Here is a 25,276-nt window from a genome sequence, read left to right as displayed (position 1 = left end):
TAAAAGGCCAACACGATTGGAATCATACAAATTTTGGGGATTATCCATAGGGCAAGTGTTGTGAGAGAGCAGGCAGGCCTGGCAGAACCTACGAGATGACACTGTTTTATTAAGGAGATTCAGAGCATTCCTTGTAGAATGTGTAAGGTCAATTGAAGATAGGCAGTCCTGCAAGTAACCTAGCTCTATGCCATGAAGAACTTCATAGGTAACAACCAGCACCTTGAATCGCAACCAGAAGCTACTGGAAATCAATTCAGCTTATGAAAGTTGGGGTTGCATGAGTGTAGTACTGTGCATCCAAAACTATCCATACTGCTGTATTTTGAACCAGTTTCAACTTCCAGATGCTTTTCAAGGGCAATAGAATGTGTCATGATAGTAGGAAGCAGCCATGGTATAAGTACTGTGAGTAATGCCTTAAAATTCAGGAAATAGTGTAATTAGTGAACAAGGTTGATTTATGTGGCCTCTTGGCCACAGCTGCCACCTGCTGTGGAGGACTTGCAAATCAGGCAATGTTGTCCTATCCAGAAGTAAAGATGGGAAGTCCCTGAATGCAGGAGCCCTAACATACACAACTACTTAGTTTTCCTGAGTTAAGCTGTTTTTTCTCCAACCTGACCCATATAGCTTCCAGACATTGGGAAGGAACCTTGACAGCATCATTTGGTCAGCCAGGGATAGAAATGTATTAGTTGAGTATCATCAGCATACTGGTGGTATTTAACCTCATAGGAATGGATAATCTCATCCAGTGGTTTCATGTAGATCAGACATGTCAAACTCTCAATGTCATGTGATGTCGCGCAATGTATCGGGACTGCTTTGCCATTGCCGGCAATGGGGTGGGCGCAGCTTCCGCATGATGCATCCGGCCCGTGGGCCGGCAGTTTGACACCCCTGATGTAGATGTTAGACAGAAGTAGAGAGGGGATAGAGCACTAAGGGGCTCCACAAGGTAGAACTCTAGGACTTGATAAATTTATTTATTAAACTTATACCCCGCTGCAATCTAATACATCTCAGTTGTTTGTATAACTTAAAACATCTACTATATGATTATAGTGATGACAAATAATATTGTAAAATCCTCCAAGTAAAAAAATATAAAGTGAAAAATAAAAAAGTAAAAGATGGTGCAGTGCTTAAACTTAAGAGAATGCCCTCTGAAATATCTCCATTTTTAATGTTAACAATGGAAGCCTATATAAGTGTAGTAAAAAGCTAGCCCCATTATGATCAAGATTTAGGTCCAAATAACTACACCCAGGATTGCAGCTAAAACATGCATCCTGACTGCATAATGATGCTAACAGAAAAAGAGAAAAAGCTATGATTTATGGAATACTACCAGGTAGAAGAAATAAGAACAAGAAAATTAACTACCACAGTTCCTTTTTTTAAAAAAAAAACCCTCAGGAACCAGAGACATTGCCTTCATTTTATAAAGCTTACCTATGTTATTGTAAGGTTAAAATGAATTCAATTTATTTTTTAAGATAAATAACAATTCTGTGCTCAAAGGCATATAGGTGGATAAAATTTATAGTAATTAAAAATAATTATAATAATACTAAAAGTATTCACGGGTTATAATCTAATCTATCAGAAAGTAGCTTTTTTAAAATAATTATAATTATTTATAATTGGCTTTAATATTTAAAAGATATGAATATACGAACGTATTAAATTGTACCCATAAAGAAATTAAAGCTTGCCAATACAATAACATTTGACATCATCTTTTCCATGCATGTCCCTCTACCACATAAAAATTCATAATTGGTCACCTTTACCAAAAGCCTGGAGGGCCACTGCATTATTGCTGATGAACTGCAAACCAACCACTTTTATTGGATTGCATCAGTGCTTACTACTTGTGAGTAAAACTGAGATGACATTCCATTTATGCCTACCTCCCCATCTAGCCCCATGCTCTGTGTCCCTAGCTTCATTTATGTAGTGGACTCTGGCTCTCAGTACAGTTACTACACAAACACGACAGAAAAAACAACTAAAACACTTCATCTTTCTATCCATCAGACATTTTCCCCTATAACAATGCACAATTTCCAGCTAATAAAAAGGTGCCGATTACCATTAGCTTATCTCACCAAAATGCCTTGCAGGACCATCAATACTACGAGATAAATTATTAATTGTTCCAAGTAATTAAATTTATCAAATCCAAGTAAATATTACTGGTATTTTATGTAACTGCTCTGAAGGCTCAGCTTCCGAAGGGACAGTATTGATCAAGCGAAGAAAGACAGATGTTTCTCCTGTTAGCAGCTGATGAGGTCTGGCTTTGCATTAATGTCAGAGAGAAGGCACTTGACAAAGAGCCTCTGCAGAAGAGCAAACAGGCATCACATCCAGCCATTTCATAGAGGGACAAGTCAAATATTGAGAATGTACATTTAATGCATACACATATTCAAGTGACCCCCTTCCCTTGTGCCCAGCACAGACAAAAATACACTTTTATCTTGAATAGTCCTAGCCCACACCCTCCTTCCCTGTGCTCAGAGAAAGCAAGCACCACAGTGGATTGTACCTCATTAATCAATGCTAAAAAAGTGCTCGGTTGGCTAGTAAATATTTAAAAGCCAGTAAGGCTGGATGTGTGAATCAATGGGAATGAAAGCTCCCTCTCCCCCCATTTCTTTTTAATTGGTCTGACCACCAATTTGTCTACAAGATCCTAGTTAGCAGGTAACAAGTAAAACTACCAGCTGGAAGCCTTTCTTGGTGGAAAGTGTCCAGCTGTGAACTAAACAATTGTACCACAGCATTCCCCAGTGAGCTCTGTGGATCTGAAATTGCTAAGAACTTTCTTTCATCCTACTGTTTTTCCCTCGTTATCAAAGACTTAGCAGGTTAGAGTCCAGCCCTCTTGACGCATGTCATGCAAGAGATCCAATGATACAACATTGAACCAGAACCCTCAAACATGCTTTTTCCCTTATAGTCTCTTCAGACGGGTGACTGAGAATTGCTTGATAATATATATTTACCCAGGGGAAATCATGTCTTAATAAAACTAAATTTATGAACTTTTTAACATGAAGCAATTGCATGTTTTCATTCTAGTTTGAACTGATAGTACGGTAATAAGAATCAAAGGAACACCATTTAAAAAGCGTCTAAGGCTGTTCAAAGATTTTAAATAAGTGACCCAAGTCGGCACGCAAGCATCTGGATGTTATACAAAACATTTTACAAGATGGCCGCTATATCTTACTATCGCAAAGAGAAATAAAAACCAAAGTGCCTAAAGGGAAAAATGTAAGTATTCTACACAGGAATAGCAACCAAACTTTGTCCTTTAACAATCAAAGGTAGCAGTTAAATTTTAATTAGAAATTGGCTGTAGCTAAAAGTACTCCTGTCTCTTCAAACTTCTCTAGGCAGCACAATTCCACCACAAATAAAATGTCTGCATTATAATATCACTGTCACCCTGGAAGTGATCACAAGTAGATTATCATGCATTTCTCAAAAACAGAAGGTCCTCAATAGGTGCAGTTTCACCAAACCTGAATTATGCTCTGCACATAAGAAATATTTCAATATCTGTGCCAATCTTACTAGGGGAGTGTTCTGTTAGAGTGCACCGAGTTTTTTTACTCACAAAGAACAGCCAAAATAAGCTGTACTTTATAGTAAATACACCCATTAATTTCTATGATCATCACCAACCTAAGGAGTAAAAAGCACGATGGAGGGGCAGGAAGCCTAAGCATTTTTAAAAAATGTTCCTTCTTCTTAAAAAAAAATACACCTCATGTTGATTTCTCTACTGCATTAAATGGAAAGACGGACTATGAACTTAAAGAGGATTTAATCCAGGCAATTAACAAATCCCCCCAATTGTTCCCCAGAGCTTCCATAACTATCTACCTTTGCATGTGTCCCACTCTACATTATTTCCAAATTTTGCCAATAAGGAACAGAAATAGAAAGTGGCTGACATAGGTAACATGTTAGCAGAAATGGGAATCCAATAAGCCTGCATGCTGAATTATCCAGGTATGGTGGATAAACTGGTTGGTCATGACAGAAACAGTCTAAAACAGGGGTGTCAAACTCGCAACATCACGTGACGTGTCGTGATGTATTGTGACTTTTTACCCATTGCCGGCAATGGGGTGGGCATGATGCATCCGGCCTGCGGGCTAGCAGTTTGACACCCCTGGTCTAAAACTGGTTCAGGAAACCAGTTTGAGAAAGCCTTAGAGCAGTAATGGTGAACCTTTTAGAGACTGAGTGCCCAAAAACTGGCCCCGCCCCTGCTCCACCCCCTGCCCTGCCCCTGCCCCATTCCCTGCCCTGCCCCCACTCCACCCCACCCTGCCTGCCCGCAGGGTCACTCACTGCCTCCAGCCCGCCGCAGATCGCCCAGGCAGCCCAGCAGCACCATGGCGATCATGCCCTCTGCCCATACCCTGCAGCATCAACCGTGCGCATTGGGGCATGAGGACAGAGTCTTGTCTACGCTGCCTGGCTGCCATGTCCTTGGCTGCGTTGCTCCACATGGGCCACGCTCAGGGGTGACTCTCCTTCAGGGAGGCTGTTGGTGAGGAGGGGGTCATGGATGGAGGCAAGGCTGGGGCAACAGCATGTGTGCCCACAGAGAGGGCTCTGAGTGTCGCCTCTGGCACCCGTGCCATAGGTTGGCCACCACTGCCTTAGAGCAATGTTTGTCAACACTGGCAACTTTAAGATATGTGGACTTTTCCTCACTTCATAGAAGCTCTTCTGTTAGAAAACCAACAATAACGTTTCAAAATTCTAAGTAGGTCTGCTGGCCCAAAGTTGACTGTTTATCAGAAAATTTTAGCCAAATGAGGATAACAAAATGTTAGTTTCAATTTCAGTTCAGAAGGAGGACCTTATTTGTAAATGTCCTAAGATTGCCATATACTTAAATTTAATTGGACTAATCAAAATCATTATTTACCGATCATGAGAGGCGCAGGCATCAGACAGAACCCATGACACCTAAATTAAGCCGCATATGTGAACCATGGTAGTCAGTTCATGATGTTGTGACCCATGCAATGCCACTTGCTATCTCTTGTTCAATGCCCAGATATATTTGGCTGATCCTTCTTAGCTCACACATTTTAAATTAATTTTTAATGCACAATTTCTTTCTTTTGTTTTTTCTTTAAATGTTTTTTCTAATTGTGTTTTGTTTTTGTAAAATTTGCTTTTTCTTTTCTTTTGGAGTTTGTATTTTAGCTATCTGACTGAAATAAAAAAATATAAAAAAAATAAAAGATCATTGATAAATCAAATCATTCATAACAACCCATGATTTGTTTGATGTGAACTTGATGAGTCTGACTCCAAAACTGAACCAGAGCCTCTTACCTTCTGCAACAGCACAAAATTTGGCCATACACAAATAGCATTCCAACATGATACAGAATTACTCTGATTAATCTCGTCTTAAATATAACTTTCCATATATTTTCCCAACTTTGTATTTGAAAACAGACCATACAAAATCACCCTTAAAGCTTTTGAAAGATAGCCCACAAAAATTCTTGACTAATCCACTTTGAAGTTGGGGGGGGGGGGTGGTATGCCACTTCGAAAATGGTGCCCGCTTCCGGAACCAGACCACGTGGCCTAGGGATCGAGCAGTTTCTTCTTCCCTAATGTGATCTGCAGAACTTACAGATCTACAGTAAAAGGTAAGCGAGTGATCGGTATGAGATGGGGAGCATTTTGAACCCACTTGGGATCCCAAAGGGTGGGAAGCAGAACATGGAGTGTCTCAGGGAGCGGGGTAGACCTTGAGAGGCCCAGGCCAGGGCCTGTGCTAGGTCTCCCAGGGGTTTCCCTGGGGCCTCTGAGGCACTTAATACTACATTGGAGAGAAAGGGGTGGGGGTTCATTAACTGAATCCAAGTTCACATGGGTGCTTCTGTGTTGACAGCTGTGCAACCTGTGACTGTACAGGCAGTCCTCGATTTATGACAACTGAGCCAAAAATTTCTGTTGTTAGTGAGACATTTGCTAAGTGAGTTTTGCCCCTTTTTATGACCTTTCTTGCCACAGTTGTTAAGTGAATCAGTTGATAAGTTACTAACCCGGATGTTAAGTGAATCTGGCTTCCTCATTAACTTGGTCAGGAGGTCACAAAAAGAGATTGCATGACTTTGGGCACTGCAATGGTCATAAATATGAACCAGTTGCCAAGGATTTGAATTTTGATCACATGACCATAAGGATGCTGCAAAGATCTGTGAAAAACGATCCTGAGTCACATTTTTCAGTGCCGTTGTAACTTTGAACTAAATGAACTGTTGTAAATCAAGGACTACCTGTAACGGGCAGGCTTCATTACACTTGTCGAGGACTACTATACTACTGATTTTCTACAGTGCCACAGCCTGAAAATGGGAGGCGAAGCACAAAATTTTTTAGTTAAAGCTCTGTAAGATTTAATACATCCATTTCACCACTTAAGAGGTCCCTCAAAAGCATTAAATCTTTTACCCTAGCATATGTCATGAAGTGACCCTCCAAGAGAAAAAATAATTTTAAAAACTGAAGTAAATCTCTTGACACCCCCCCCCCCAAGTTATCCACCCCTACTTAAGAGGAAACAGACAGGTTCAAAGATAAAAAAGCTACAGTCTATACTCCAGAAATTAGCTGAAACTCTTTTACTACAGTATTGCAATTCATGCTTCATTAGATCATTAACAGGAAAGGAAGAAGAAATGAAAGAGAGGAAGCAGGTATCCCTTTAGATCCCAAAGACTAGCACATTAACCTACCCTTTGACTCCTCAGCGTAACACCTGCAGACTTGAAATCTGGAAACTTGATGCCAGCAGTTTCAGGAACAGCCTAAAACAGAAGGACAATTCAAGATGAAGTGTGAAGGTAAGGCAAAACCTTAAGCAGAGTTTCTTGCTAGAAAAACACTTGTCAGAGATAAATTTGAATTCAAATGAAAACCTTTGGAAGGAGTTGATGGATAGGAAATGAGGAGAACTATTCATTTACCATACTGCTTCTAAGCCTGTCTGCTATTTTAAATCTAACTGAAATTGTAACAATATGGCTTTAATACATTAAGATAACAGCAATCTACAGTATCTAGTATATAGTATCTATGCATATACCTGTTTAAAATTATTCACAGCAAGTGAGCAAGGTGATATAACGATGAAATCTGATTATAGTCAGTGCATTCACAGTGATACATGGCATCTATATAGTTCCAACTATATATCTACATTACATTTGCTTCTAAATTAGATAACAGTGTTAGACATTCATTCCTTAAATAGTTAATAAACTTTGAAACTGAAAGTGAGAATAGTGCATAAAAACAAATATGAGCCTCTCCACAGAAATATTCTATAACAAAAGCTGAAAAGATGTGAACTCTTGGACTTGGATAAAGTATCATACTTAGGTATACTAGAGCTTATTTCCACATAAATTTATCTAGAATTGACTTTTCAACTAGATAAAGCAGGTACATTTCATTGTAGAATTCTCTCACATGGACTAAAATTAAGCCCTATGGAGCTGGCTAGCTTTCTTGTGACATTATGAGTTTAACACTTTGTGGACTGTATCAGTAGTGAGAAAATAGAATTGGAAAGTATGATATACTTTCTTAGAATTAGAATCATGTAACAAAACAAACATGTAGCGTGCTTAAAAATTAACAGAAGAAATTACTTTTTTACTGAAGTGAAATCAGAAAACTACTTTTAGAATGACTATTACAGATACTTTCATAGAATAGGATATATTTTTTAAAAAAATATTTTACTTGTGTGGGATGTTTATGGCCTTTAATTACTCAAAACTAGCCAACATTTATCAGATATAAGGCAAAGCATCTGAATCCACCCTTAAGGTTTTGGGGTTTTTTTACACTAAAGGCAGCACTATTCCTATAAGCTAAAATCCACCAGATCTTTCATTAACCAGGCCTTTAAAAGTCATATCTGGGCCCAAAGATCTTCAAATATGATTTATTTAGGGAATTAAACACATTATTTGCTTTAGCCCATTTTAAAATGTTTTGATTTGGACATCTTATCTTTTTACTTCAGTTCATAACTAGATGGCTCATTGTCAAATCCCATATCAACCTTCATGGAATGACACCTATTATAAAACTTTTTACCTCACTCCTATGATTCTGACTTTTCATAGTTTCCCAAGCAAATAATAACCCAAAGGTGTGATGTGCATGACTGTGTAAAATAAGAAAAATATGCAGAAAATCTGCTATACAGGAAAGCGTGAATTTTCCAGCCTCCAATCTGCTTTATACTGCAGCAAATGTACCCAACTCATCATTCTTCCCCTTCTAGCTACATATTCCCCGTAATATAATTTATAATTATAATTTATCTGCTGTTTAAACACTGCAGACTCACAAATGTTTCAATGTCATAAATTCTTACATATCTTCCTCCTCCTCCTCCTCCTCATTTTATCCATTGTCTATCCACTGCAGGATGAAGGCCTCTTCTGCCTGTTTCCAGCTATACGGGCCTGAGTTTTCTTTTGCCAACTCGGCCCACAATACTTGCTGATGTCATCGATCCATCTTGTTTTAGGTCTCTTTCGTAGAGGCTAATGTGAATTCTTACATAATTAAACTATAATTTTAAAAATGTATGTGGGTGGGGGTGAATCCCTAACACACATACACACACATACACAAAACCCCTCAAAAGAAGAGGCACTCTCACAGATTCTTTTTATTCTGTTCCTTTTTTGCAAGCAAATTCTACATCTACTAAAATAGGCATGGAATTTTCATTATAGAAATCCAGGCATTCGTGTATATCAAATATGATTCATTTGCTAACCATCTGGATTATATATTTACCATCTTTAATGTTACAATGATTCTACTCTGACATGAGCATTCCAACAAACCAGGATCCAAATATTAATAATGACAGTAAATACGCTTGTCTTTGCAATCCTTTTTCTTCAGCTTATGCCAGGTCCAGGATACTTTAGCTACAGTTTCAATTTCTCCATGTGGAAACTATGCCATTTAACTATCTTCTATTGATCAGAACTAGAAACTAGAACTGGAAACTAAATCTATAGCCAAAATATAAACCTTTATTTTGAATTTCATAAGTAACAGAAAAGAAACTGCAGAACTTCTACTGCAAAAAGTGCACAAGATAAGAGTGCACAATTGTTCATTCACATTTTAACAAACTATGATTCCTTGGAAAAACCCTATTACATCTGAATGGAATCAGAAAGAAAAATATGGTGCTGATTCAATGGGCTGATGGATCTTATCCACTTTCTTCACAGCTGAGTGATCCAATTTTTTTTACTTAGAGACTGCTCAAAGGTATTAAGGATAGAAAAGCTATCAAATATCAGACTTGCTTATTGGAAAAAGAAATACAATCCCCGCCTCCACAAACCCTCACAACTCACTAGAAAATGGGGATGATGTAGAAACTTTATATATGTTTCTTCAAAAGAAATACTATCAGCTCTTGATCATTTTTTTACTCCTCCTCAACAACAGTCTTAGAAGGTGTGTGAACTATGCATGAATTGGTTCATATATTCTCTACAATCAAGTATCCACTGAAGACAAATCCAGTAGTCAAGGGAATGAAACATACAAGAGAATTTCCTGGTATCACGCTCAGGCGTTCTTACTTGTATCTGGACAAAACCTATGGTACTAAAGACATCAAATTCAATTTACTCAAGCAGCAAGTAAAGAAAAAAACTCATTTTCTATGCAGAAAACCTGCCTCAATAACAGCAAACCAGTTATTCTGTCCTTGCTGAATACTGAAGAGTAGCTAAACTAATCCCTTTAAATACCTGAACCCATATCGGCAGGCCAAAATATGTTGGTATTAATTAATTAAATTTCACACCCAGGACAATTTGCAGTCAAAACCAAAATAATGTTTTATTAAAATAACAGGAAATATCAAATCACCTGGCGTGTATGCTAGATCCTGTACACTAAACACTGTGGAGGCATCTAAACTTCTTTTTTAAAAGCCCCGATTTATTGGGTTCGGGATAATCTCGGAATAGTTTTAGGCTAATTCTTACTAACTCCCCTCAACAATTTTCCACTGAATCCGTAATGAAAATATAGGGCAAGTTGACTCCCTCCCCACTGTAAAACCTGCTTTTATCATATCAGAGCAATTAAATAAGTTGCTATACTTCACATGCAAGCATGAGCTATAAAAGCTTCAACCTCAATTGACTCTTTGGTTAATGACGTCCCTTTGTTGAGATGATGCTGATACAACCCTCAATTCAAATTGTTAGTTAAAATGCATTTAAAAAAAAAAAAGCAGTTTCCTGCTACAATTGATAATTGACTCCTAATGGACTCTGTCATGGTTGAAACAGCACTTTTGCAACAACATAAACTGCCTTTAGGAATCCTGAAGTGTTTACTTCCATGCAGGCATAAGGGCCCCAGGCAATACTGAGGGAAGTACCCAGATATACCTAAAGCAAGTTGAATGGCTACTTAATTCTACATGTACTAGAATAGAAGAATCTGCCTAGTCAGGGATTGAGGACTAAGAAGCTAAGAGAAACGCAAGCCACTGATTTCAAATTTTCGAGGTCTTAAATCTTAAGTCTACTTGGTGGATTTACAGATACAAAGCCAGTCTTGCTCACACAAAATAATGCATTTTCATATGAAATTTGTTCTGAGGTCCCATCTTAATCACCGAAAGGCAAAATCTTCTTCAAATTATATGGCACGTTGCCATTCCACACTTTAAAAAAAAAAGCTAACCACAGTCTTAAGATTATAAGTAAGATATTCAAGAATGATAGGTAAAAAGTGTTAGACAGGCACTCAAGGTCAAAGTTGCTCCCTAAATTATCCAGTCTCATCTACCATCTGCAACCTTCAGGAAAACATCCTTCTGCAACTGGGATGGGGTGGGGAGAAAAACAGGCTTGGTAGCCTACAGAGAGGATTGCTTCAATTGTTCTTTAACCCTCTCACTTATCCCGAATCTTAGAAACTCACTGTCAGCACTAAGAGGAGATAATGTTTTTATTATCAACCATCTAACAATAAGTTTTCTACCTGGCAACAAGTTAGATGCTTTAGCAGTTCAGATTTTATACATTCCAATATGAATTGTTCTGGTCCTCTTGAGTTGATCAGAACAATTATCTTCTGGACTTCTTACTCTTGTGGTGCACATTTTAAGGGAAATCATCTTTAAAAGTACATTATCTGTGGTCTAGATTTAAGGATGTAATTAATTTTATATTAATATTACGTTGTATTAAATGGAACTTCTTTTTCTTTCCTTGTGTTAAATTAGCTTTTTTTCCATTTTTTGTTATGTTTAGTTTATTTGAATTACTATAATGTTCTTTTCTCTCCGCATAACCCACTATTTATTTGTATGAGTTGGTGCCTTGCCTATATTTCAATATTAACTTTTTTAAAAAAGAAATGTGTGTGTTTATATAAAATATTTTATGTGTGTTTACTTTAAAAGAAAATATATTCCAGTGTTAAACAAGCATCTGTATATTAATTTTTGAAAACAGGAAAGGAAGTAACTTAAATCAATGATCAAACGCAATTGTAAGTAGACTGCTCCATCCAATGTCTGCCTCTCATCTTCAGTGTTCACACTTACAGCTTAAAATTGGCATTTTTCACTGTCCATGTTTGTTGTGCAGAATGACACAGTGGAGAGCTACTTCCTGACTGTGTATTCACAATGCCCCTTGAGAGGGTTTGTCCTAAGCCTACTTTATCTCCTTTCCAGCCTAGAAATTTCAGTTTTTTTCCTTCCATCTTAACTGTGGCCATACTGCAGCTTCCTGTTTGACTGCTTCAAGAGATATTAAGGTCTGAAAAGAAACAAAACAAATCGCCCAAGCAAAACTTATACAGAAAACCAACCATTCCTGGCACTGAAACAGTAAGATAGCACCGTAAGAAAATGAGCAAGGGAAGTATAAGATGTTTACAGGTTTCTCGGTCTCTTTTTTCTGTGGCAGCTTTTTCTTAGGTGCCTTGCGTTCTGCACGTCTTTGTTCAGTGGTTGTGTCAGCAGCTGTAATGAGTTTTTGCAAATCTTGTGTCCGCTTCTCCCTCTCTTTCTTCCTAGCTTCAATTTTCCGCAGCTCCTGGATTAGATATTCTTCTTCTGCCACCTACAAATGAAAAAGAGGTAATGCAGCAGGTAATGAAGAGTAAAGCAATACTGGAGAGCCACCTAATGGCAACAATTTTATATCTAAGATTAGGAGCCCCTGTCCTATGATTTTCCAGGGATTATGTGTCTGTCTGCTTGCCTATCTTTCAGTCAGTCAGTCAGTCAGTCAGTCAATCAATCAATCAATCAATCAATTAATCATCTATCTAGATATATGCTGCCTCAATAAAAAAATGACTCTGTGGGCAAACTATTTGAAAAAGATGATTTGCAATACCCAGGAATAAAGTAGCAAGCAGAAGCAACATGCATTTCTAATCATATACACACAGAGATAGCCAAGAGCAGTTCTCAAAGCTGCCACAGAAACCTGGCAAAAACTGCAAGTACATCAACAATTCAAAAAGTGGTGTTTTCTATGTACTCCAGTGCATTGCGAAGTACTGCTTTCAAATGCTCTGCATGCCCCTTGAAAGTAATGCTGCAAAGATCACATAACATGTTCTTTTCCATACATAATTACAGGTTTATGTATATTATTTCCCTTTGGGTGAGCAATGTTATATAAAACATGTAAATGAAACAACAAATAAGCCAAATAAATTAAAAGCCTCAGTTAAGAAAAGAAATATAGTCTAATTTAGTAGACACAGCAACATTCATTATAAGCTTGCATGCTCCTAAAAACCATATTTGCTTCCACATCTACTATATCCATATACTGTTCCATGTACTGCCATTTATACTTTCTATGCCTTCTCAGTCTTGTTCTTCCTTTCAATCCACTCACTCTTCCTATTTGCTTTATGATTTTATATTGTAAACTGCCTAGAATATAGAAAATTACTGTACACATAAAGAATTTTGCTTTACATTCTTTCCCTCCATATGAGGAAACAATTGCATTTAACTTATTTTTAAGTTTCTTATGATATACCCAACTCAATACATCCACATGGGCAGAAGCATGTTTATTATATACATTTTTTTTTGCTTTTTTTTAACGATTCATGCATTCATTCTTCACCATAGATCCTGTACTACCTATTACCTTTCTACAAGCATTTTGCACATGTTAAAATTTCTTAATCCATTTTTTTTAATTTTCAGTAAACATTCTATCAGGATCCACAACTCATGTCCTTGCTGTAGTATGTAAAGTATCTTAATCTTTCCTGCATTTTCAGATCCATCCTCCTTGTTGCATCATAAAATCTATTAAACATTTACCGCAAATCATTCAAGTTGCTAGTCAACAACATGGCATTCTGTACATAGAAAAGTATTTACAGAGAGAGAAAGAGAGAGAGAGAGAAAACTCTTAGCAACATACCTCTATCATCATTAAAAAAATTCCTTATACTTTTTCTATAAGTATACTGAACACCAAGGAGACAACATACATTTTGTCTTACTCTGCCAAATAATAATTTGATAAGTATTCTATTTATTCTAACACATGATTTCCACCATATGTTGCCGTTATCGCATTGGTGATTCAACTTTCTATGCCACAATAATACAAAACTTTCCAAAATTCAATTCTCAGTGACCTGCCAGGACAAAAGACTTGCCAAATTTTGTCATGTTGTCTCATCTATCTTTTTTATCAGAATCCTGCCCAATATTTTCTCAAGCACACTCATCCCCAGGTAGCTTTTGTATTCTTTCTTTGTTTCTTTTTATATAGTTAAATAATAACAGCACTCTCCCAAGTGTCAGGCATTCCTCACATATATATTAAACAAGACACACACCCACTACAAAAAGGAAACCGTGCCCATACTTTAACATACATTTTCAGAGAATTTACGACTTCTTTATCCTCGATTTCTTTCTTGTATACTAACCTCTATAGCAATGGTTCTCAACCTTTTTAATGCTGCGACCCCCAACCGGTCGTAAGTCAAGGACTAAACCGGTCATAAGTCAAGGACTACCCAACCAGTCGCAAGTCGAGGACTTTCCCTGCTTGAGAGCGCCGCGCATGCGTGGTGCCGCCCCCTGCGCCAGCCGAGGCATAGCTGGCAAGCGGCAGAGACGGAGCAGGCCGACCACCGGCTGGGCCACCAGCTGGCCCAGCCCAAGGGAGATAAGGCACTCGCTGGAAAAGGGGGAAAAAATGGCGGACAGCCTTGCTTGGCGACCCCCATGAAATGGTCGATCGACCCCAAATGGGGTCGCGACCCATAGGTTGAGAACCGCTGCTCTATAGGGTTTGTTTTAATTTCACTCCTTGATATATCTCTTTTATTTGCATACAGATTCCTAGATACTTTTTCCAATCAGGATTGTTAGCAAAATTAAGTAACAATTTCCAGAGCAGGTAAGGGGTAAGGCAATCCAGTGAGAGATTAACCTGCTTGTGACTGTTCTTCCTGTCATGGGGCTCTCCAGAAAATGATGGGAATGGTCCTCCACCTTATACTTAATTCTTGTCATTGCAGACCCTTCAGGTGAGACTATTTTGCTGCCATTTGCCCTTCTAACATGGCCTACCATGGCCATCATTAAAGGTCATTAAATTTGGTTTTTGTCTCAGCATGGATGCAACATGATCTGAAACTGGAGAGTGTTGAAGTTTAATCCTTTATGGGCAGATGGCTTTCTGACTGCTGTGGAATTTGGTATCATAACCTCTCCTCTACAGAGGGGAAGGACTCATTAGATACTATCCCAGATACCTAATGGATTCCACAGGTTTTCAGAGAACTCTTAGAAGTGCCGTATGCAGTTCAACGTTGGTTGCCAATTGAAATAATAAGATACCTGGGGCTTTAGATTGGATTGAACTGGACTGGTCCCTGTTTATAAGTTTGCTACTGCTTCTTGATTTTCTGAGACGTCCAGGGAGATGAAATGACAAAAGAGATACCAAAACCCCAAAGGCAGAAAGACCTGAAATGATTAAGCTCACAATGACAATTTGGGTTCCCTATTTTAGTAGCTGAATGCCTCCCAGAAGTCTTTGTAGAACAACGAATTTCTTTTTAGGAAAGGATGTTTACCAGGATCACCTGAAATGCTATGAGGAATTTCATGGACCAAATCAGTCAGATTTAGGAGTAGAATTTAATGGATAGCATCCATTAAGATGACTTAGGATGCTTTAGATTTTGGATTCTTTTCTATAGAACATTTAAAGGTCTAGGAAGCCTTTCAAATTGCAAATCATGCAGCACTATATGCCATGGTTCAATGACCCATCACCTTCCCCAAGTTCTCTCGTCTATATTATTGATCATAATAGATGCACATTTGATGTCATTATTCCAGATCAATGAACTGTTGCCAGAAACCTCATGCCTAAATCTCTTAACAAAAATCTATTTCCAAAATAAAGTAAGGTGGCAATGCTTAATAACTGCATAATTGTGCACATTTTCATTTTTAATGAGAAAATTATCCAAATTAAGAAGTAGACTCTTGTAAGTATCATTAGCACACTATTAAACAACCTACTTCAGGCCTCCTCAAACAAAAACTGAGTAGCATGTTTCAACATACTGTGTTTCCCTGAAAATAAGATCTGGTATTATTTTTTTTTTTCCTCCAAAAGAGGCACCAGGTCTTATTTTCGGAGGAAATAGCCCGAAGTGCCACATGGCCTCCTGCCATGAGCAGAAGTAGCCTGAAGCGCTACACAAGCAGCAGAAGCAGCCCAAAGCGTGCGAGCAGCAGAAGCAGCCTGAAGTGCTGTGCAGCTTCTTGCCGCTAAAAGCAGAAGTGGCCTGAAGCACCATGTGGCATTACGCCACGAGCAGCGGCAACGGTGCAATGAGCCACATGGCGTCCGGCCACAAGTGGCAAGCAGTCATAGAAGTCAAGCAACAGCGCAACAAGTGTCAGGGTGTGGGAGGCCTGGCTGTGGTGGTCCTACCGGTTGGTGTGGGATGTGTGGGGCAGCTTCACCCCCCCAGCTTGATTTTTAGGGGTGGACCTTGCTCCTTGCTTAGTTTTGCTTAGTTTTAGGGTAGGGTTTATATTAGGCCCACCCCCGAAAATTAAGCTAGGGCTTACAATCGGGCTGGGTCTTACTTTCAGGGAAACATGGTAGTATGTTCATATCCACATAACTGATCTAATGGCAAGAATATCATATAATGTTACTAATTACTATCAAGAGGAATCATGTTAATGATTTCAAAGGATAATAAAACCAACAACCATTGGCCACTGCTACTACTCTGGCACAAATTCATTACCTGTTCTGGCGTTCGGTTGTACAGCCTTTCTAATTGTTCCTTCCGGCGCCTCTCATGGCCAGCATCAAAGACGGGGATTTTCAGGTCTGTACCTGGAGCTGTACGAATATTGGCTAACTTTGCACAGATATGATAATAGCGCTCCTTTAGGTCTTCTACTGACCGTTTCTTAGTTAAGAACCAGGATTAAAAATAGAAATGATTAAGAGATTAGGGATAAACATATATATGGGAAATTACTACAACTAGCACCAATACATTACCAGAATAAGATTTACTGGTTGGTTGGTAGTATAAAGTTACATACCGTAAATGCCGGCGTATAAGGCGACTTCCGCGAGCGCTGAAATCGGCGCCAAAGACGGGGGTCGTCTTATACGCCGAATCATCTTATACGCCGGAAATACTGGTAGTTTCCGGCGTATAAGACGACGTTTCGAGGAATGCGGCCCGGCTATAAAGACGGGGGTCGTCTTATACGCCGGGTCGCCTTGTACGCCGGCATTTACAGTATGTTGTCACACTATCATTAATTTAATGGTGAAAAAAAGAGGCAGTACATATTCTTTCCAATATTTAATGTTATTAAAAATGTACCTTTACAAACATATTTATTATTTAGCATTTGTTCTTAGATATATGTATCTTCCATTAAGAAAAACATTGAAAAACTACAACATGGACAATTCAAGGAATTGGAAACAAGAATACGAATCTGCCGAGGCTTCTATATTTCATTAAACAACCATTCTCCAAAATTATCTAATCTATGCAACTCTTGTTGATGCATCATATTATCCAATATTCTCCAGGACCATTCAATTAAGATGGGCCCAACTGTGAAATGCCCTAAGATGTTTGTGTAAGTTAGTCAACATCTTTTCTGCAGGTCTTTAAGTAAAAAGCTGGGTTTGCAAGACATGCTAACATCACAGTTTCGTATTTTACAATTGTTGCTTTTTATTTTTGTCTGCAAACAAAGAAACAAAAAGCATTCAAATCTCATATGAACCCTTACACAGTGTTAATTCCAGAGTTAAAGTTAAAATTTGGATTATAGTTGTGCATAATTTGGGTTGCTAAAAATCATTAACAGGAGAATGTGAATAAGTTTCATTTGATGTTCAGTATTTACTCTTCCATAGAATGACCATTGGGCAACTAATGGATTCTAAAAACTTTTAAGTTACTTGGCACATTGCACTAAAACAGCATTTATATAAAAGGTATTAGTCAACAGACCCTTTTCATGACATCCTTACCTATAAACTCTACTCATAAGGAGGAGCTGTACTGATACATGCATTAACTTCATATTTTTCTTGTCATTATATCTGGAGATGATTTCACATCGACAACTTCTATAGTGTTTTTGTAAAACTAAAACTCTCCTGGGCATACAGTTATCCCAGATAAATGACAATGAAAACAGTAAGATGAAAGAAGTGGAGCTAGCAAACTCATCCTGTTTCATCTTTTTACAAGCAGAACTTACATGTTAGAATGACTGAATGAGATTAGAGGCTTACTTTGAACTGCTGGTGATCATAGCGATCATGAATGACCACAAAACGGAGGTCAAAACGTCGTGATAAGTCAAATAGGTGGTCTGTTTCTGCTTTTGTCCAGGCATCATCATGAAGGTACATTTGATACTCTTGCTCTGAATAGACTGGAACTTGTACTGTCTATCCAAAAAGAGAAAAGACTATTCACATAATAGGTTCTTCTTACTCTTGCATATAATAGTTCCATCAAGCGGGGGGCATCTTGAGGCGTATAACAAAAAAATCATGATAGAAATCCAATTGTTCCAAAAACAAAAGTTCCTCAGAATACCCTTTTTACATCTTTCCACCATTTTTATAGTTCCTAAATTCAGTCATCATTTTGGCTGAACTTGAACAAGCTGTCTAAGCAATGTCTCAGATTCAAAGACAAAAAGATGATGTGGAACATATCTAGGAACTAATGTACATAGCAGCCATGAAAAATACAGTAGTAGATCACTAAAAACTGATGTGAGAGTTAGCACTAGACAAAGAAAGTAAAAGAATATTGGGAACTAATTTTTAAAGATTTTTATGCAATTCTATTAAGCATACCAATCCTACACATACAATATAACTCTTATTAAATCTCCATACTTTGTTGAATCTGGCAAAAGGGTAATCCTTGCCCTCTTCTGCCGCCCTTCTCCAGTGGTAGAACATAGCACCATCCTTTCTAGCAGGGTTTGTGAATGGCATCCACTTCCAAGGTCTCACTTTCTTGGAACCAAGTTTTGCCTTCACTGTACGATAACCCTGTGTTGTGTCACTTGGTAAAAGAGGGGGTGCATCCCTGAAAAAAAAAATACAAGGCCTAAATCAAACCAATTGTTAGCATAAGGTTCAGTGTATTGCCCAATCCATATTTTCTGAAGAATTAAAGACAACTTGAAGACAAGACAGCAATGCAGACCTTCAAATTATCTTAGATAACCTGTACAAAATTTTAGTTAGGTTAATTTGGAAGTAATTTATTATTAAGTCCTGCAGGTGCTACTTTATGCAATGGCCAATCAAAAGAGCTTAGAAGAATATGTTTATCTGAATAGTCTTGCTCATATAATTGACATTTATCTGTGTTTTAAGAAAACAAGAAATAAGAAAATAAGAGATGACGTAAGACAACAAAAAGAATAAAGATGTGAAAAAACCAGCTATACTGACAATGCTATTTATAGGAATGAATTTAAAAGTTACCTGATTGTATTATTTGTTTTTATTATACCCTAACAATTCATTCCCCATTTTATTTTATATATTTATATTATGATGCTATGGCTTTTTCTTTTTCTGCCTTTGAGTCAGTTTTGAGTCCTGGTGTGTGTCTGGACAGGTTCCTGCAGTTTTCTTGGTAGCATTTTCAGAAGGAGTTTGTCACTACCTTCTTCCTACGGCTGAGAGAGAGAGTTTGCCCAAATCACACAACTAGGTAAAGGTAGCCTAGAACTCTCCACCTTCTGTTTCTTGCCTGCTGTTTTTAACCACTATATCAAACTGACTCTCTGTAACAGCTTAGCAGAGTCCAAATTCACAGTATAGGACCGTGGTGGAAAACCTATGGCACGTGTGCCACAGGTGGCACACAGAGCCCTCTCTGTGGGCACGCATGCCGTTGCCCCAGTCTTAGGCCTTCAGTTGGGTTTTATAAAATCTTTTCACTTTAGGCCTCTGACGCCGTGTGTAAAACAAACCCCGGTTCAATCAATCAATCAATCAATCAATTTCAACTTTTCGCGGGGAAAAAAAAGATCTCGCAAAGTTGGAATTGATTGATTGCACTTTTTAATCCCACCCAGTCTGCCGTTATCACCGCAGCCATCCCCACCCAATTGGCCATGCCCACCCAATTGGCCACGCCCAGCCAGCACCCGACGACACCTAAGTGGGTTTTGGGTTGCAGTTTGTGCACTTGGTCTCTAAAAGGTTCGCCATCACTGGTATAGGATAAGCAAGTCCAATGCAGTCCTTCTGAAGTAGGGCGTGGTACGCTTCATGTTTTTCCTTCAGAGGTATCCTCTTTGTTAGGACAAAATTATGTTTGAAATATCTACAAATGTTTTTGAGAAATTAGTTCTTGCAAAATTATAATAGCTTAACATCCTTGGAAATCATGTTCTTTTTTAAAAAGGTAATTTGCTATTGACTAAAATCAAGTACTGGATGATTACATTATATTATCCATCAGGCCAATATAATCAATATTAAAATATAATGTTGTTCAGCATTATTTTCATAAGAGCTTACAAAATTTAAATGCCTCCAAAATATAAACGGTATCTATCTATCTATCTATCTATCTATCTATCTATCTATCTATCTATCTATCTATCTATCCATCCATCTATCTAAAAACTATCACTGAGAACAACTCCAAATTTCCTTGGACACATCAAATGAGTCTAGAATTGTTGGTTATGGAGACATATATATCAAAGCCTTACTTTTATTATAATAAATTAAAAATAATTGTAATGTTCACTTTTTGGTTCAATTGCTGTTTTTCTAATTAATAAATATATATATGCAGCTTAAGATGACTAGTTTGGGGGGAGAAAAAATGGATTTTACATTTTATAAATACCTCCCAAATTACAATTTCATCAGGCAAGTAAGCCACACACTTAGTTTAATTAAATAAATTCAGAAATTATTTTAAAGAAAATATTAAATATGTTTCAAATTTCATGCATGCCTTTTAAGATTTCTGCCAATGTTACAAATGAGCCTCTATTTGTAGTTCAGAAGGGCACAGGCTGTTCCCCACCAAGCCACAGAATCTCTTCAAAAGTTGTTGCTGAACTGTAATATTTAATGTTAATAGAAAGAAAAAGAATGTTTTATGTAAAAGGGGGACTCCTAGCAGTCTAATAATCTCTTAGGCGCACAAAATCTAGGATAGGAAGGTGGGAAGCTGACTGAATGTATACTTACGTCAGGCAAATTTACTTACTTTTTATCAGAATACAACAGCGCATAGACTTCTCGGTGCATTCCTTCTGGTCTCTTAAATGTTAGGGTCTCTGATGATTTCTTGGATTTTTTCTGAAATAAAAAAAATATTTATTTAAATCCTTTGTGGGAGCATTAATCTCAATTACTACAGTCGTTTGGGTTATTCTCCTTTTTGAATTCTTAAGGCAATGTTACATATATTTTCTTCTTACGCCTGTAATATTCTAAGCCAGTGGCTCCCAACCTTTTCTATATCCCGCTCCCCTAGAACCCTTCTGATATATTCTCGCACCTGGTACAAAAGTTCAAAATAATGGCAATGAATTATGCATACACACTATAATTTTGAAAACCCAAGTTTTTGCGCCCCTGGAATATCATCTCACGCCCCCAGTTGGGATCCGCTGTTCTAAGTTGTGTTCTTGTATTCCAAGTTCCTCTGTCTGTACTTCCCATTTCATTTTTATTTCTTAAAAAGTAAAACATGAGGATGCGGGGAGTTAGTGCAGATTCTACATGCAACTGACTGATGAACAAACGAATCTCTTTTGCCCCAGACCAATCACATTCTTTCTCATTCTAATATTCTTACTCATTCCTTTTATTGGGCTGGGTAACCTTGTTCCCCTACTGCCCGATAAGATAAACAAAGATATAAAGACAAAACTGGAGATAAATATACAAATGAGACATTAGGAAATGTATATAACTACACAACAGTTCTATGAATTTTAAAATTATGATGTGAAAAAATGCAGACTTTGTGGAAAAAAACAGAATAAAATCTTTAATCCTGACTAATAAATCAATCAGAGGCCATACAAATGATGTATTCTAGCTCTAAGTACCTGTAATATTGCACTGACTTAAACACAATGGAGTAAGTACAAAAACAGTATTTTCTTTACATATACAAATACATGAGGGCATCAGAATTAAAAGGCTAAAACTATTGTTAATTTTTATAAAAACACACAAAAATGTACTGTACTTTCCGGCGTATAAGACTTTTACAAGTGTTAAAATTGGCGCCAAAGTCGGGGGTTGTCTTATATGCCGAGTCGTCTTATACGCCGGAAATAACGGTAGTTTCCAGCGTATAAGACTTTCTAGGCATGAGACTCGGCGCCGAAGACAGGGGTCGTCTTATACGCCAGGTCGCCTTATACGTCGGAATATACAGTATTTCATTTTTATATTTTCTTTTAGATGCCCTCAAGGATAGAAGTAGCAAATTCCTTCAAGAGAAAATCGTTATGATCCTGAAGAGCAATAAAATGCTATATGTTTAAAGAAAAAAATCCACTTTCTTAGGCCATTTTCTACATAATTTCTGTACAACTAGTCCTCGATTTACAACAATAGAATTGAAAATTTATGTTGCTAAACAAGATAGTTATTAAGTGAGTTTGCCCCATTTTATGATCTTTCTTGCCACACTTGTTAAGTGAATAACCACAGTTGTTAAATGGGTATGGCTTCCCCACTGACTTCGCTTGTCAGGTCACAAAATGTGATCACATGACTCCAGGACAGTACAACCTTCATAAATATGAACCAGTCGCCAAGCACCCAAATTCTGCGCACATGACCATGGGGATGCTGCAATTGTCATTAAGTGTGAAAAATTATGATGTCCCTTTTTTCAGAGCTGCTGTAACTTTGAACGGTCACTAAATGAATGGTTGTAAATCAAGGACTACCTTAATTGATCGCTGGATATCATGCATGTGTAGCCTCGAGTGTGTTTAAGAAAGACTCAATGGAAATAGACCAAAACCAATGGAAATAGAACAAAAGTGAAATTTATCCCCTTGAATACTTATCTCAATTAACCATCCCCATCTATACCTTATCAGAATTGATGATGTCTTTCTTATTAATAGTTCCTATGTTTTCAGATTCTGGGCCACCCAGTTCAAGTATATCCCGGACATCTGCTCCTGTAGTCATTTTGATTGTCTAAAATTAGAAAAAGGAAAGATGGGTTTTAAAAAAGCAGATAATCTTTAGCTAGACATCCAGACACATAGAGTCACCTCTGCAAAATTAACTGCTTTCTTCACTCTAGATTCTCTACTAAATAACAGTTTGTTAGGTACCCAAAACATCTGTTTAAAAAATATCAATTGTATCTTAAGCATCAACATGTTTGCCATTCAAAACAGTACATGGAAATTGGAATTTGGCTCCTGAGAAAGTCTTTCATTTAAGAAATAGCTTCCAGGCATTAGTTACTTATTAATCAAATTTATGTAGCCGCCCATCTCACATAAAATGATTCTGAGCAGCGTACAACAATCCAATAGAACAATAAATGGAAAACAATCATTATGCAATATCATTATAGTTTTAATAAACATTGAAACTGTAAAAACAGAACTAAAGACACCTATCACCTGAGGTCACCAGACCTGCTGGCATAATCAGGTCTTGAAGGACCTTCAAAAGTTCAGGAATGATGAGGCCAACCTCACCTCAGGGAAGGAATTCTACAATGGGGCCACCAGAACAGAAATGTGGACCACAGGCAAAATATAAAATTTTCTTCCACAGGTAGTCTTAACTACTCCTCCGCATCCTAATTTTGAATAATCCTCCTCATCCTAATTGTTACCCAGTCCAGATATCCCTTTTTTTAACCTTATGAAAAGAAACATCAAATCCTGAAACAGGGATAAATATGGTCAAATGTGTGAAAAACCAACATTTAGACTTTTTGTTACAAATTCTGCATATGCGTGTTGAGTCTAACGAGAATTTTAGACTCGAAAGAGCTATTGTAAATAATGTTCAACTTATAGTGATGTCTATGCTTCACCAAATGTAATAACCAAGTCTACATAATTGTGATACAATAACTTTATTATTATCAGTAGTAGTAGCCAAAACACTCATATCTGCAAGAATAACTAATAGAGTTTATGAGGAAAAAGATGAGAAGCAAAAGACAGGCGTTTTTGGCTAGTTGAAATATTCTTAAATTAAGTCAATATAATATTGATTTAATATAAGGATATAAGAATTCTTAATATAAGAATAAATATTAAGCCAACTAAGAAGACCAAGTTGCATCCAAATTTTCAGTTCAACTGTTCACCATGAACAATATTAAACAAAGAAAATATATGTCTGAAGAGGACAAAAAAGAAGAGGTTATTAATATTTAATTCTTGACTAAAACAAAAGCTTTTTAAAAAAAATTCCCCACCATCATCAGTTTTCCTTTGCTGAACATCTTCTACGAGAAATAAAATGTTAATTTCCATTTTTATTTATAAAATGATAGTGAGGTTTGTCACCTTACCTTCTGAAGTTACACACACAAATGAATCTTTTTATACTGTCAAGACTGACACCAAGTGTACCTAAGAATGAATAAACTATTCAGTAAAGACATCATATAAACATACTGCAACTCTACGAATGATCACAGTAATATTTCAAAAGCTATTACTTCAGTTCAATGAGTGAACATTTCCATCAGTTGTTGTTTCTAGATGTATTCACTGTCTTATAACCATAATACACCAGTCCATATCTATTTCTTTGAGAAAAAGGCTCAATGAACTCGGTGAAACTGACATTTTGAGTAAACCGAAACAAAATAGTATTGCCAGTTTTACAGCTGGTGCATATAAAACACAATAGAATTCTTAAACGTTCTTATTTTTCTCATTGTGATATCTTTTCTTCAAATTCATGTATTACTTTGGACTTTTTTTGGATTTTTTTAAAAATATGAACTTGCTAATCTTCGGGGGGGAATCTAAGTGGAATTATTAAAAACTGTTTAAAAAGCACGGCATGTGATTGACTATAATATTGTTTTTATTAGCAATAATGCATTGCTTTAAAATCATATCGCCCTGTGATAGCTTGTCAGTAAATACTGAGTAACAGTGTAGGAAACCACATTTTACCATACACTCTGATTTAACAATCTAAGGACAAGATACTGATCCTACAGACATTTAATGCTACTCCATTTTCAGATTTCAAGGAAAAGAAACTAAAGAACTAAAATAAATGTTGTACCTATTGCCCTTCTAATTGCCTAAATTCTGTTCGCCCCAACTTTCCAACCCGAGAAGTTTATTTCTATTTTCTCGCCTTGGACTGACTATTCTCCACTAAGGAGTTCGTAGGTCCGCTGAGCCATTTTACTAACTCCGTTAATTTTATGTCTTGAGCTGTTCCTACTTCCTGATAAAATCCTCCATTCCCACGCTCTCCCATCCCTTCACATTTCCCCTTTTATACCTTCAACTTTATCTCGAACCAGTCCGAGATCCAGACCAGCACCGCCATAAACCGGCTGTGTAACATCTATAATAACCCTTCCAAGGCTACTTCCGGTC

At 37.3% G+C, this 25,276-nt stretch overlaps 1 protein-coding gene across 1 annotated transcript in view; it reads right to left on the bottom strand.

The window, feature by feature from the left end:
* DMAP1 (DNA methyltransferase 1 associated protein 1) overlaps positions 1–25,276 on the bottom strand; it is a 45,570-nt gene extending 20,294 nt beyond the window's left edge. The window contains exons 1-9 of the mRNA XM_039323251.1: positions 25,179–25,276; positions 24,223–24,283; positions 22,767–22,877; positions 20,914–21,005; positions 18,561–18,756; positions 17,943–18,101; positions 16,414–16,581; positions 12,021–12,206; positions 6,801–6,872 (exon numbers count right to left, since the gene is read on the bottom strand). Coding sequence (XP_039179185.1) covers positions 6,801–6,872; positions 12,021–12,206; positions 16,414–16,581; positions 17,943–18,101; positions 18,561–18,756; positions 20,914–21,005; positions 22,767–22,868 — 975 coding nt within the window. The 5' untranslated portion in view covers positions 22,869–22,877; positions 24,223–24,283; positions 25,179–25,276. The remainder of the gene's footprint in view (positions 1–6,800; positions 6,873–12,020; positions 12,207–16,413; positions 16,582–17,942; positions 18,102–18,560; positions 18,757–20,913; positions 21,006–22,766; positions 22,878–24,222; positions 24,284–25,178) is intronic.

This window comes from Crotalus tigris, unplaced genomic scaffold (genome assembly GCF_016545835.1).
Source record: "Crotalus tigris isolate CLP2741 ecotype Arizona unplaced genomic scaffold, ASM1654583v1 scf7180000024167.7108832, whole genome shotgun sequence".
NCBI lineage: Eukaryota > Metazoa > Chordata > Lepidosauria > Squamata > Viperidae > Crotalus > Crotalus tigris.
The sequence above is the reverse complement of the archived record's forward strand: the minus strand, read 5'-3'. Positions and strand labels throughout refer to the sequence as shown.